Genomic DNA, 12,657 nt, shown 5'->3' on the forward strand with positions numbered 1-12,657 from the left:
TGAAGTCTTAAAATGGGATTTAAATGAAACTGATACAGAATTTATACAGCTCACAACTTACACAGAAGATGGTAAAGCACCTTGAAGTTTGTCCTGGCTAGTATTGGTGAGAATATCCTCTAGTTAATGATCCAGTAAAGAGAGGGGAGTTTTAGATGATATAGTTCAAAGCCATTTTTGCTAGATTGTTCTGAGTTCTGTTACATGTCAGGAGGCAGTGGGCTCTTTTGCAGCCCACGCTGGCCCCTATTATTAAGCATACACAGGGCCCAGTAATGCACAAAGTGCATCTGTATTCCCCAGAGAGTGATTAGGCTGCTGATATATTTACTCTAAGCATTGCAGCTTTATGGCTTTTTTCTTTTATTGGTGGTGTCTCAGGAGCCAGCAGCTGTGATTTGTGGCTGGATGTGCATTTGAGCAGTGCCTGCTGCCTCCTTTAGAAAGGGATGCTTTTGGGGAAGGACTGGCTCCCTGGTGTGGGTGAATGTGTGTGTGAGGGACAGGGGCAAGAAGAGATACAAGTTTGTGTAGGTTTTCCCTTTCTGCCTTCAGGGACTGGCCAGTTCCAGGCATTGGGGACAGAGGATGGAATATCTGGAAGTGCTCAAGGCCAGGCTGGACAGAGCTTGGAGGAACCTGGTCTGGTGGAAGGTGTCCCTGCCCATGTCAGGGGATTTGGATCTTTAAAGTCCCTTTCAAGCCCAACTAATCTGTGATTCTGTGATCAGCAGTGATGATGCTGCCATACCCTGGTGATCAGTTGATGCTTCAGCTGGCAGGGGCAGGGTGGGCAGGGATCCTGTCCCTGGAAGGGGACAGCCACTGCTTCCTCCAGAAAGCAACACCTGCTGGTTATTGTAAACAAGGCGCCCTGACAAAGGCAGGAATGATGAATCTGACTCCATGTTCTCAGAAGACTAATTTATTACTTTATGATACTATAATATATAAAAGAATACTAAAGAATACAGAAAGGATACTTACTAAATGCTAAAAATATAATAATGAAAACTTGTGTCTCTTTCCAAAGCCCTGACATAGCTTGGTCCTGATTGGCCAAAGAGTGAAAACAACTCACAGCAGAACCCAATGAAACAATCACCTGTGGGTAAACAATCTCTAAACAGATACTAACAATGTATATCTAGCCCCTGATCCAAGTTGGTTTTATTACTGATCACGAGTGTGATAAGGACAATTTATAAATATTGCAATGTTTGGTCAATTGGCCTCCGGCTATAAGTGCTTCAAAATCATCTTTCAGCCATACTTTTCTCCTGGTAGTGCACTGAGAATTCACTATATTCTCTTTCCCACCCCATCCCCTGCATTGGGACTGTTCATGTGCTGTGTAGGTGTGGCACTCATGGACATGGTTTAGTGATGGATGTGGCAGTGTTGGGTTAACAATTAGATTTGATGATCTTGAAGGTCTTTCCCAATCTGAATAATTCTGTGGTTCTGTGATTTTAAATCTCAGATGGTCTTGCCTGATACAGATCACAGGGAGAGGTGGATCAGCTGAAGGCACTGGAGGTGTGAGTGAGTTTTGTTCCAGCTCAGGCAATGAGCTAGTCCTGTGACAGGCTGGTAATTCCTTTGCATTTGTACTTCTCTCATCTTTTTAATCAGCAACAGTATGCTCACTGGCAGGAAAATCACTTAGAAATCCCTCAGTATGGGTGCCAGTCTCCTTAGTTTCACAGGCACTATATAAAAAGCACATTGTACATAGGAGTCAGGCTGTATTGGGTGATGGGAGTTGATATGTGTTCTTTCTGAGCTCACGTGGCACTCAAAACTGCATGTGTAGCTTGGGCTGATATATAGAATAATTGGTATAAGTGAGTGTTAAAATGCAGAGAATTTTTAGGTGGAAGAACTTTTCATCTGCTGTGCCAGGTGAAAATGAGCTGACAGTCCAGGAGGAACGGGGTTCATGTGACTGAGACACCTCTAACCTCCATTTAACCAAAAAAAGACCTGCTGGAGGTGTAGGTCAGCCAGCATCCAGGAAAATCACTGATTTGTGCCCAATTGTCCCCAGACATGACCATGTGTGTCTTCATGAAAGAATAAACAGTTGTAAAACACTGAAATGCAGTTTAATGTTGCAAGTTATTTCAGTATTTTCTAAACATTGCTGCTTATCAGCTAAGCTCTGTGATTTCATCATGCCTTTGGAAGAGCAGGCATCCTTTAATGGACCTACCCTGGCATTTGGCACTTGGCATTCACTCCAGGCTTTGCTCTGCTTGCCTTTCCTTGCACATGAGATTTTCCCACTGGAGCACTTGGTCAGAATCTCTGCCCTGCCTTGTTTTGATTTGCTGCCCTGACATGTGGGATTAAAAACCAGCCTGCAAGGGAAATCCTGGCTCTAGTGCAGCTAATGGCAAAATTCCCACTGTGCTCAAAGAAATGGGATTGTGTGTGGTGGGTACAACTGGACTTGAAGAAGGGTGGATTTGGGGTGGCACCTCTGTGGCCTGAGTTTTGTGTGTCCTTACAGTGCCAGTGGTGTCTGCTCTTCACCTTACTAAATATGTACAGATGTGTATCTGTTTTTGCTGTTCCTCCTGGGCAGATGTTTGTCTCCTGTAATTGCTGCCCTGACTGCTTTTGGATGAAGAGAGCTGTAAATTTGGTGAAGGGCTGGATGCCTTCAGTGCTTCACTTTTCCTCTGTCCTGGATAATTCCTTTCAAAGGAAGGAGGAATTTTTGCAGTTTGCTGCTGCCCTGCAAACCCAGACCTGCTCTGATGCTGCTGCTCTGCATCCTGGCAAAGGACAGAGCAGCACAATGTGAACCTTCAGACTTTGAGGCTTTTCTATGTGAAGAGATGCTTTAACAGGAAGGTGGGAGCCCAGGCGTCCTAAATGACAACTGGTCTGTTTTAGAGGTGGAGAAAATATCTAAGATTGTTCCTCTCTCTGTGTACTTCAGCAAGTCTTGCTTCTCTTTGATAAGTGTGTTTTCTGTGTAGTAAGAGTCCCAGTAGCAGAGTGGTTTTGATATTTATGTCTTGTACAGTTTGCACTCAAAGCATTTGACAAGCACAAAATAACAAAAAAAAAAAAAAAGGCAGAAAAAGACAGAGTGATTGACTAAAGAAGTAGGAGTCCCTCCATGTGTACAAAATAGGACAGATTAAATTAAATTAAACTTGTGATAAGCAAAAATCTTATATAACTCATGCAGTAAAAGGCTGAGGTTCCTTTGGTGCTGTTAAAAATTGCCTTCTGAAAAATGTTTTTATTGTTCCAGAAGCCTTTAAAATGTCTCTTTATGTGTGAATATAATATGAGATTTGAGCATTACAGGTTTACTGCAACAATAAGCTGCTTGTAATTTAAAACATAAAGTTGATTGATAATGTTCTGCAGCACTAACTGGTATCGTCCACCTCTCATCATCAAGTAGGATTTGTCATTTTAACACTAATTAGTGATGACTTTCTGTATTATAAATGATGTAAAATCAAGCACTCAACAAATTCTTGCTATTTTTTCCTTCAGGACTATGAGAAACATTGTTTTAAGTCTCAAGAAAACAGAAAAGAGATGCATCAGAGCATTAAAAAAGGCATAGATTAAAAAAATAATTAAAAATATCAAACTCTTTTTGCTGTCCTCTCCTGTATAAATGTATAAAAGGTTATCAGGTGAAATGGGGAAAGGCAGATATGATGGCAGATCATTTGAAAAGCAGCAGTAGGCTGTGTTCTGCATGTCCTCGAGACACCTGTGCTTGTTAATGACAATCAGGACATTACTGAGGCCTCGTGCCTGGCTAAAACCATTTCCTGCTGTCAGCTCCTCTGGTGGCACCTCCTTTGCTGTCCCAAAGGTGACACCATCCCAGCACCGCCACCTTCACCACACAGCCATGCTCCCAAGTGCCACATCCTCGTGTGTTCTGAGCACTTCCAGGGTTGGTGATCCCACAGCATTCCTGGGCAGCCTGCTCCAGTGGCTGAGCACCCTTTCAGTGATGTTTTTCCCAATGCCCCATCTAATCAATGCCTGTGCCTGTGTTAGCAGTGAAGAGGCAGCTGTAGTGACACTCAGATGTTGCAGCCACTCTGATGCCTCCATCACCCAGATCGGGTGTTGTATTTGCTGTATTTGACAAAGGCAGGAATGATGAATCTGACTCTGTGTTCTCAGAAGGCCAATTTATTACTTTATAATACTGTATTATATTAAAGAATACTTTACTATACTAAAGGATACAGAAAAGATACTTATTAAAATGCTAAAAAAGATCATAATGAAAACTCGTGACTCTTTCCAGAGTCCCGACACAGCTTGGCCCTGATTGGCCAAAGAGTCAAAACAATTCACAGCAGAACCCAATGGAACAGTCACCTGTGGGTAAACAATCTCCAAACACATTCCACATGAGCAAAACACAGGAGAAGCAAATGAGATAAGAATTGTTTTCCTTTTCTCTGAGGCTTCTCAGCTTCCCAGGAGAAAAACCCTGGGTGAAGGGATGTTTTCAGAGAATGTGAATGCTACAACCAGGAACCACCCTGTTGTGGGAGCAGCTCCATTGCTTCCCTGGGCTGGCTGTGAAGGGAAAAGATTCATGGTCTGGCCTTCATTGAGTACTTTAATGCTTGCTGAGCCTCTAACCACTGTGTTGTTTTATTGTTTCTTTCAGAGCACTAGACATAAAATAAATGTTCATTGAACCTTTGGAGGTCTGTTGATCAATAAGAGAAGCTGCACTGAAACCACAGAGGCACTGATAGCTTTTCCCTTTCATATTCTCAGGGCTTTCTGTTTCTGTTTCAGCTGAGGCTCAAACTGTTTGTGAACTACGAGAAGGGGTGGGGGGAGGAAATAAAGTCTGATCAATTAAAATTATATTCATCCAAGTGTCTGGAAGCTTTTATCTGATGTTCCATTTTCTTTCAGGCCTGTAATTGGGAATTAGCACAGGGCAGCCTTCACTTATTTTTAATCCAGGGGAGAATGACAATAAAAGCCTGGCTTGTTTCCTTACAAAGGCTGTCAAAAGCAAGGTCAGGGGGTTGGGTTTGCTTACACCAGCTGGAGGTCTGACCTGGAAAAGAATGCAAAGATGAGATGCTTAAGTGGCAAGAAATAGCAGAGTTAAAATTACATTTTTACATTCTCAGCCTGGAGAGGGATGAGTCTCCAAAAACTTTCTAGTATTTTCCACTGAACTATTAAAGAAATGCACTTTACAGTAAGGAAAATGAGGATGGATTTGGTTGTCTGATCATAGTGGGGACATAGCTACACATTGCAGTCATTGCTCCTCACTGTTTAAATCCTACCTCCATTTGGATTGGTATTTATTAAAAGAGTTCAAATTATCTCATTGTCCCAGATGCATCTTGACAAGATTAGACTTGCATCCATTGGTTCAGCCAACAGCCTTTACCTGTAGTAGCTTACATCCCTCCACTGGAAGGATTTTCAGGAGGATTGAACAAAATTTGGGAGATTTTAGAGGTTTTGTTCAATTTTTTCTGTTTTGACAGGAATACTGCCATGGCCTGCAGCTGTGGTGATAATGGTTTCATAAGCTGTCAGCTTTTTCTAACCTTATATCCTCAAAGATATACTCAGTAAAGCACTTAATGAAGCATTATGTTGGATTTATTTGCAGTAAGGAGGTGGTCATGGTTACTTGTTATTGTAGGTGTCCTTGTGACACTCTAAATATTTAAATGGGGTGTAAATCATAATTAAACCTTGGTAAATGACAGTTCATAGCATCTTTAATGCTTTTGCTATTTAGGGTGATTGTAACAATGTTGTTGCTTGTCTAGAAAAAAAGAGAATGTTTTTCTTTTTTCAGTTTTATGTATGGTGAACTGACAGACAAGAAGACCATTGAAAAAGTCAGACAGACTTTCGACAACTATGAGTCAAACTGCTTTGAAATTCTCCTCTACAAGAAAAACAGTATGTATATATTTGTGTGTGTTGCTGGGAGTGGTAAAGCATATTGAAAGCATGCAATAGACTGAAAGAAATTTTTATTTTGACATATGGGTAAATTTGGGGCAAGATTTGGAAAAGAAATAGGCATTTTGGTTGCCACAGCTCAGGAAGAGATCTCTCTTTTCAGGCCAAGCATTCAGATTGCCAAGAATAGTAGTTGTTCCCTGCTGTCTCTAGTCTGACTCCTTCTTTCAAAAATATATTTAGTTTTGAGGATTGTTTCCCTGAAGGGAAACAGACTGGGCTAAGTGAAAAGAAATGCTGAATGAGGCTCCCCCACATCCCTCAGGAAACTCCCCCAGGTCTCCACAAGTGAGAAGCCAGGCCCTGGTTGTGGAGTGGCTGCTCCTGGTGCTGTTGAGATGCCTCTGTGTGTGTAAACCAATATGTGCCAGCTCTGGGGAGAGCATTAAGCTGGCACATAGCCCAGGGATTAGTTAGAAAACCAGGGACTTGGTGGCTCAATGAGATTCAGGGCCTCTGTTTCTTCTTCTTGGTGGCATTGGGTTTGCAGGAAGTTGCCAGAACTGGAGATTTTCTTCATTTTTTCTTAACCATGAGCCATTCCAGCCACATTTTCTGTCCTGGGCAGCACTGGCTTGTTGATTTAGAGCACATTCTGAGCACAGCCCATGCTGTTGTGTGGCCTCCTGCTGGACTCGTGTATGGTGGACAGATCTGCTGAGCTGGTGGTTGTGCAGCCTCCTTCCCTAGCACAGGCCATCTTCAAAGATAGAAAGCCAAACCTGTGATTAAAGGTGCTCCAAAAAAACTGGTTCCTCTGTCTGCACAGAGTTAGTCCAGGTGACAGGGTTGGTGGCCAAGAGCAGCCCAAGACCAATCCTGATGGAGATGTTCTCCACAGTCTGGCTTTCAGTACAGGGTACAGAGGCTGTGGGGCTGGGGATCTTTTCCCGTTGGTCACCTGCCTGGAGCCCAGAATCTGCGGCCATGCTTCCCCTGGGTGGCCTTTGATGCTGACATGGGATTGCCAGAGCTTTGCCTTTTATGCTGACATGGGATTACCAGAGCTTTTCCCTCCATGCTGTGGCTGAGGGAAGTGAATGCTGTGCCTCAGGAAAGAGCTCCCTGTGCCTGAGTGCCCCATTTCACTGCAAACTCACCCAAACCTTTCATGTCATTGAAGGGAGCGTCCTGGACACCTCCTCTTATGCTTTACCTCTGTTTTCCCTTTTTAGACTCAATCTTCCTGTGTGGGCACTAAAATAGCAGGAAATGCTTGTAGAGTTCTCAGTTCTGCCTGCATCAAGGCATTTTAGCCAACATGTTAATTAAAGGGAGAAGCCAGAGCAGCTCTGAAGTCCAGCTGTTCCTGCAGGTGCCCAGGAGAGCCCTCCAAATGACCTCTTTTTGGTTCCTAAGCATATGGATGTGTCTGTTCCACAGATCTTCTGCTTCTCTTCCTGTTTCCTGTGCATTCCAGGTCACCTGGATGCCCCCTCACGTCAGGGGAATCTCTTGGGACAGGCTCATGTTGGGTGTCTTTGCCAGTGGTGGTGCCCAGCACTGCCATGCCCTATGTCCATGGGATTTCCAAAGTGGATCCCAGAGACCCTGTGCTCACTCCAACCCTGGCTTCTCTTAGTAAATGCTGCTCTTAGCTTTTGCTCTAGAATGGACCTGCATTATGTGCCTTTCTATTTTATTTATGTATAAGAAGAGAAAAGTCTTCTTTTGGTGACTTTCCTGTAACAAGGCAGATGCTTTTTGCTTTGGGTTGTGGATTGTCTGCTGGAGCTTGATGATGCTGCAGAGATTTATTGAGCTGCAGTTGCCTTAATAAAATCTTCACCTTTGCCCAGATCTCCGAGCCTACACTTTCCATAAATTATGCAGGATTACAGGAGGACTTTATGGAAAATTACTCAGTATTTCTCTCTGGGCTTGAGTCACTTCCCATCCATAACATCTGTTGTCAGCTTTCTTCTCCATCACCCAGAGCCCAGAACCTCAACCCCTCACTGATGCTAACAGGCTCACTCTGGGCTCCAGCTCAGCAGCTGCTCTGCTCAGGGTTTCCTTCCATTTGTCATTCTCTGAGCCTTGTGGAAGATGGTCCTTAGGAAGAAACTGCCTGCTAATCCCCCAGGCTGGAAATTGGAGCAGAGAAGGAAATAAAGATTAGTTATCTCTTGGTATGAATGTACTTCTGCAGAGTGTAGGTGTGGAAAATCTTGTGTTTATCACCTACACGAGGCTTGCAGTGCCTTCAGAGCACCCTCCCACCCACATTTTTAAACTGAAGGTCCAGGTGTGTATTTTTGATAATGTGGCACAATGTGTTATTTTTTTGGTGGTTTTTTTGCTTGTTTGTTTGTTTTTTTCCTTTACCCATTCCCTTTTGCTTCTGTCAGAGGGAGATTTTGAGGTTTTCAGGTTGTTTTCCCATCCTTCTCTGCTGTGTTAGAGGTGATCCTTAAGGGCTGATGTTCTCTGGCAGCATCTGTTTGTCTGCTGCCTTCAACACTCCCCTTGGTGTGTTCTAACCCAGCTTGTAGCTTCCAGCTTCAAGACTTGAAAGCTTGCTACAACCCTCTTCTGCTTTGCTGCATTCCCTTATTATATAGTCCTTACCTCTGCCCACACAACTATTCACCAACCACATTAGGAATGCCTACATATATATATCTATATCTATATCTGTATGTATGTATATGCATGCCTCTCTATATGCATATCTATACGGTAATACTCAGGAAACTTCTTTACCTGCTTTTTGCTTTTTCTCATTTTGCTGCTTCTACAGCAGTAGCCACCTTGCCTCTGTCTTTGATTTTTGTCAGCACCCTTGTGCAGGGTGTTTTGCCTACTTGCTTTCATCTCCAAGGGTACCAATGGATTCCCAGGTATAAGTGCAAATTACTTCTCCAGAAAGCTGCAGTACTCTGTTTTAGTAGTTATGAAAAGTCTTTTGTCTTGGGTTAGCAACTGGGAATTAAGATAATCAAGTAATCAGCATAATAGCTTTGGAATTGTCACAAAAAGCAGTCCCACACCTCTCCCACTTCTCCAGTTTACTGGTAGTGAGTTACTGGTTTAATCTGGGTTGAATTTCAATAAACCCTTGTGGGTTTTAACCTTCCCCACAGTAATCCTAGCCCAAATGGTTTTCTCTGCCCTCTGGGACCTGTGCTGCAGCTCCTGGCACAGCTCCCAGACCTGGTGCATCAGAGGAGATTTGGGGGGGCCAGCAGTGCCCATGGGGGATAGCAGTGGGCAAGAGGCTTGTGTCAATGTGTCAGCTCTCAGGCAGCTCAGGAGAAAAGCCATTCTGTCAACTGGCTGAAAGCACATCAAATCCCAGAGGTAATTATCTGGCTGTGAAGGCATTTATGGTGCAGCGCGCGTAGGTGCTCGTTTGGGAGGGAGGGACACGGAGCTCTGCTGGATGGAGAACATCTGACATTCCCAGCCCTGCAGGGGAACAGGGTTTTCTAAGAAAATTGCTCCAGTGTTGTAGGATTTCACCCCTTGTGGAGCACACCTGCATGTATGTAGGGCACTGCCATGCATGTGTTAGCCTTGTTAGCCTGGAAGCTTCAGCTCCTGAGCACCTGCAGGAGCCCTCTGCAAATAGGGGGGATTTACCAAAAGCCAAGCTGGCCACTCCAAAACCAAGGGCTCTTTTTGGCTGTTTATTTGGTGGGTGGTGGGATTTGAAAAACACTTGGTTTCATTTCAGAAGTTAAGTAGAGATAACTGTGCTGGGAGAGTGCTGCACTGGGCAGGGCGGTGAGGAGGTGGAGGTGTGACCTGAAACACAAAAAAAGAAATCAAATCTGATTTGTCCTGGTAGGACATTGAGAGTCCAACTCAGATCCTCTTAAATAATGTAGTCATATAAAATTTGGAGCAATTCACAGTATATTCCATCATTTTTTGGATTTGATAGCTCCATATTATGTAAAGAGGGAATCAAAGATGCCATTCACCTGGTTTTTTTCTCACCTTTCTACATTTCAAACCTCAGTTTGTGCAACATGCTGGGAAAAAAACAAGAGCAAGAGGGGAAGAACAATGTGTTTTATTTCAGAATAAATTTTTATATAGCCTTCTGTCTCTGTTTATCATCTAGTTAGGTTATTGAAGCTGTAAAAATGGGAATATGTTGTTTTCCTTGGAGGAAGTAAAATTAAAAACTCTGGAAGATGTGGAAATATTGAGGTACACAGCTAAACTACATGTGTGTGTTAATAATGTGTAAATGTTGTGGGTTGGGGGTAGTTTGTGCTACACCCCATTCCAATGTCACTTTTTTCTCTATTCCAGGAACCCCAGTTTGGTTCTACATGCAAATTGCACCTATAAGAAATGAGCATGAAAAAGTGGTTTTGTTCTTGTGCACTTTTAAGGATATCACTTTATTCAAGCAACCGATTGAAGATGATTCAACAAAAGGTAAACATGAAATACATTATTATATTTTGTGAAGGATAGAAGTAAATGCTTGAGCTCAGACCTGTCCCAGGGATGTGTCATGTCTGTGATCTGTGTCTTGAACTGAGGAAATGTTTCGTGACTTGTCAGAGTTTCAATGCCACCCTCCTAAATTAGTAAAAAAAAAAAATAGGATAAGTTACCATGAGTGGAAATTCCCTACCAATGTTTTTCTAGAGTCACAAGCCTTCATTTTTCTTTGTAATTCACTTCTTCATCACTACAGCAGGCACTTTCTAAAAATTACACAGTTTTGAATCATTTGAATGCTGTGCTGTTTTGGGAGATCTTTCTGTTATGGGACAGGTGTCATCTTTTCAGGAAAAAATAATTCCAGCTCCTTGTGATGACATGCTGATATTTCTTCCCATTCTCCCTCTTGGAGGTGAAATGTGAGACATCCTGCTTGAGTCATTTATTGCTGCTGAGGAGTGATGACTGCATGGCAGTGGGCATTGTGCTTGTTACTTATCAGCTGCAGGGCAGGATTTTGTTGGAATGCTCTTGTCACTGAACAGCTCCTGGCCAGGCCTGCAGCCTTGCAGGAGGAATTTGTGGGGAAAGGTACAGAGGATCTGACAGCATCATCCTCTGCTTCACTTAGAAAACATGTGTCTTGTGTCAGGTTTACATGTGTATTGCTTTGGGTGAAACAATGCATGCTTGCATAAAGAAGGACATTATCCACATCTCTTGGAAGTTGCCTCCTGATGATTAATTCTTTACTGTGTTTTTCCCTTCATGCTTGAAGAAGGTTTGATATCTCACTTGGAGCTGCTGTGCTCTAAGCCATCTTCTTCAGGATAAAAAGTTGGTGTCATTTGAATGCAAACAGCTTCTTAATATCTAGATAGCACTTATTGCAAGTGTTTGGATAACTGAGAAGTCAGTTTATAAAGGCAGACTTAAAATGAAAGGTTCCCCTCCGAGCTAACACTAAATATGACAGGTTTTTTTGTCTAGAGAGTATTATCCATAAAATTATAAGATCCTGATATAGGAATACCTTCCCAGCCATCATAAACTTTATTGCCTCTACAATTTAGCTAGCAACCTGCAAATGTTCTGTATTTCACTTCATGCTCTATAATGTGGAATTCTTCTGCCTGGAAAGAATCAGAGTTTTTTAGGGTAAATGTCAGTTAATTAAAAGGACTTTATAGGTATCTGAAGGCATGGGGCTGGCTCCTTGCTGCAGTGTATGTAATACATAATGTGAGCTCATAAAGGAAAAAGCCAGTCTTTGCAAGAACCCTCTTGTAAGGTTCCCTATTTGATGCTTTCTGGGGGAACCAAGATGAATCTCACATGGAACAGCTCCCAAATCCCCCCTTTTTCCCTGCTCTGCCCCACTTCCCACAGGACTGAGTTGCACTGAGAAGTGTTGGGCTGCAGGAGGACAGAGAGAACGTACTGAAGGTGGCTCTGAAATGCAGAAATGATGGATGTTGCCTCTGGATTCTCAGCCTGGGGGATTCAAACTTTGCTGCCTGCCCTGGGGAGGCAGGGATGTGCTCCAGGGTCTGAGCTCTTCCCCTCCCCATCTCGTGGCTGAGGAGGAGCAGAACTCATGTGGCATCCAGAACAGGAATATGTGTTCCTATGGGAAAGAGCAGTAGCAGTGAAATGCATGACATGTGTGCTGCATGGGAGAGCACCATTAATTAAAATGCCAGATATTAATAATGGACATCACAAAATACTGCCCTCAGAAGCCAAAGTGGCTTGTCTCTATGTCTAAAGAGCCCTTACTTCTGTCATAGTCATAGTCTAAAACCCCCAAAACTCAACCAGAGCATTGCAGAGGCAGTGCAGCCACATTTCCCACATTTCTTTAAAGCACAGAATTGGAGCCTTAGGAATCTGCTTTGGTTAGAGCATTGAAGAGCATTGATCTGTTCCTCCAACAAACCTCATCATCACAAACCACTGACCCGATTTTTCTTCTGCTTCTGTATAAATTAAAGCTTGTCTTTTGCATCATTGATATAAGGAAAACATATTCAAATATTTGCAGCATTTTACTACAGGGTGGGAAAGCAGCACTGTTTTATCACCCTGTGTGTCTCAGCTGTGTGGGTCTCTGGGATCCCACGGCACTGGGATCATAGTGGTTTTGTGTCAGACATGGTGCTATGGGAGATACATAATTCATTGTCCCTGCAGATAACATTACAATGTGCTTAGAAGCTGCCAGGCCACTTCCTTTTT

General features: G+C 43.1%; 1 protein-coding gene across 1 annotated transcript in view; it reads left to right on the top strand.

Moving 5' to 3' along the window:
• KCNH5 (potassium voltage-gated channel subfamily H member 5) overlaps positions 1–12,657 on the top strand; it is a 158,139-nt gene that overhangs the window by 13,556 nt on the left and 131,926 nt on the right. The window contains exons 3-4 of the mRNA XM_058025628.1: positions 5,843–5,949; positions 10,279–10,407. Of these exons, the coding sequence (XP_057881611.1) occupies positions 5,843–5,949; positions 10,279–10,407 (236 nt within the window). The remainder of the gene's footprint in view (positions 1–5,842; positions 5,950–10,278; positions 10,408–12,657) is intronic.

The sequence above is a fragment of the Melospiza georgiana genome, chromosome 6 (assembly GCF_028018845.1).
Source record: "Melospiza georgiana isolate bMelGeo1 chromosome 6, bMelGeo1.pri, whole genome shotgun sequence".
NCBI lineage: Eukaryota > Metazoa > Chordata > Aves > Passeriformes > Passerellidae > Melospiza > Melospiza georgiana.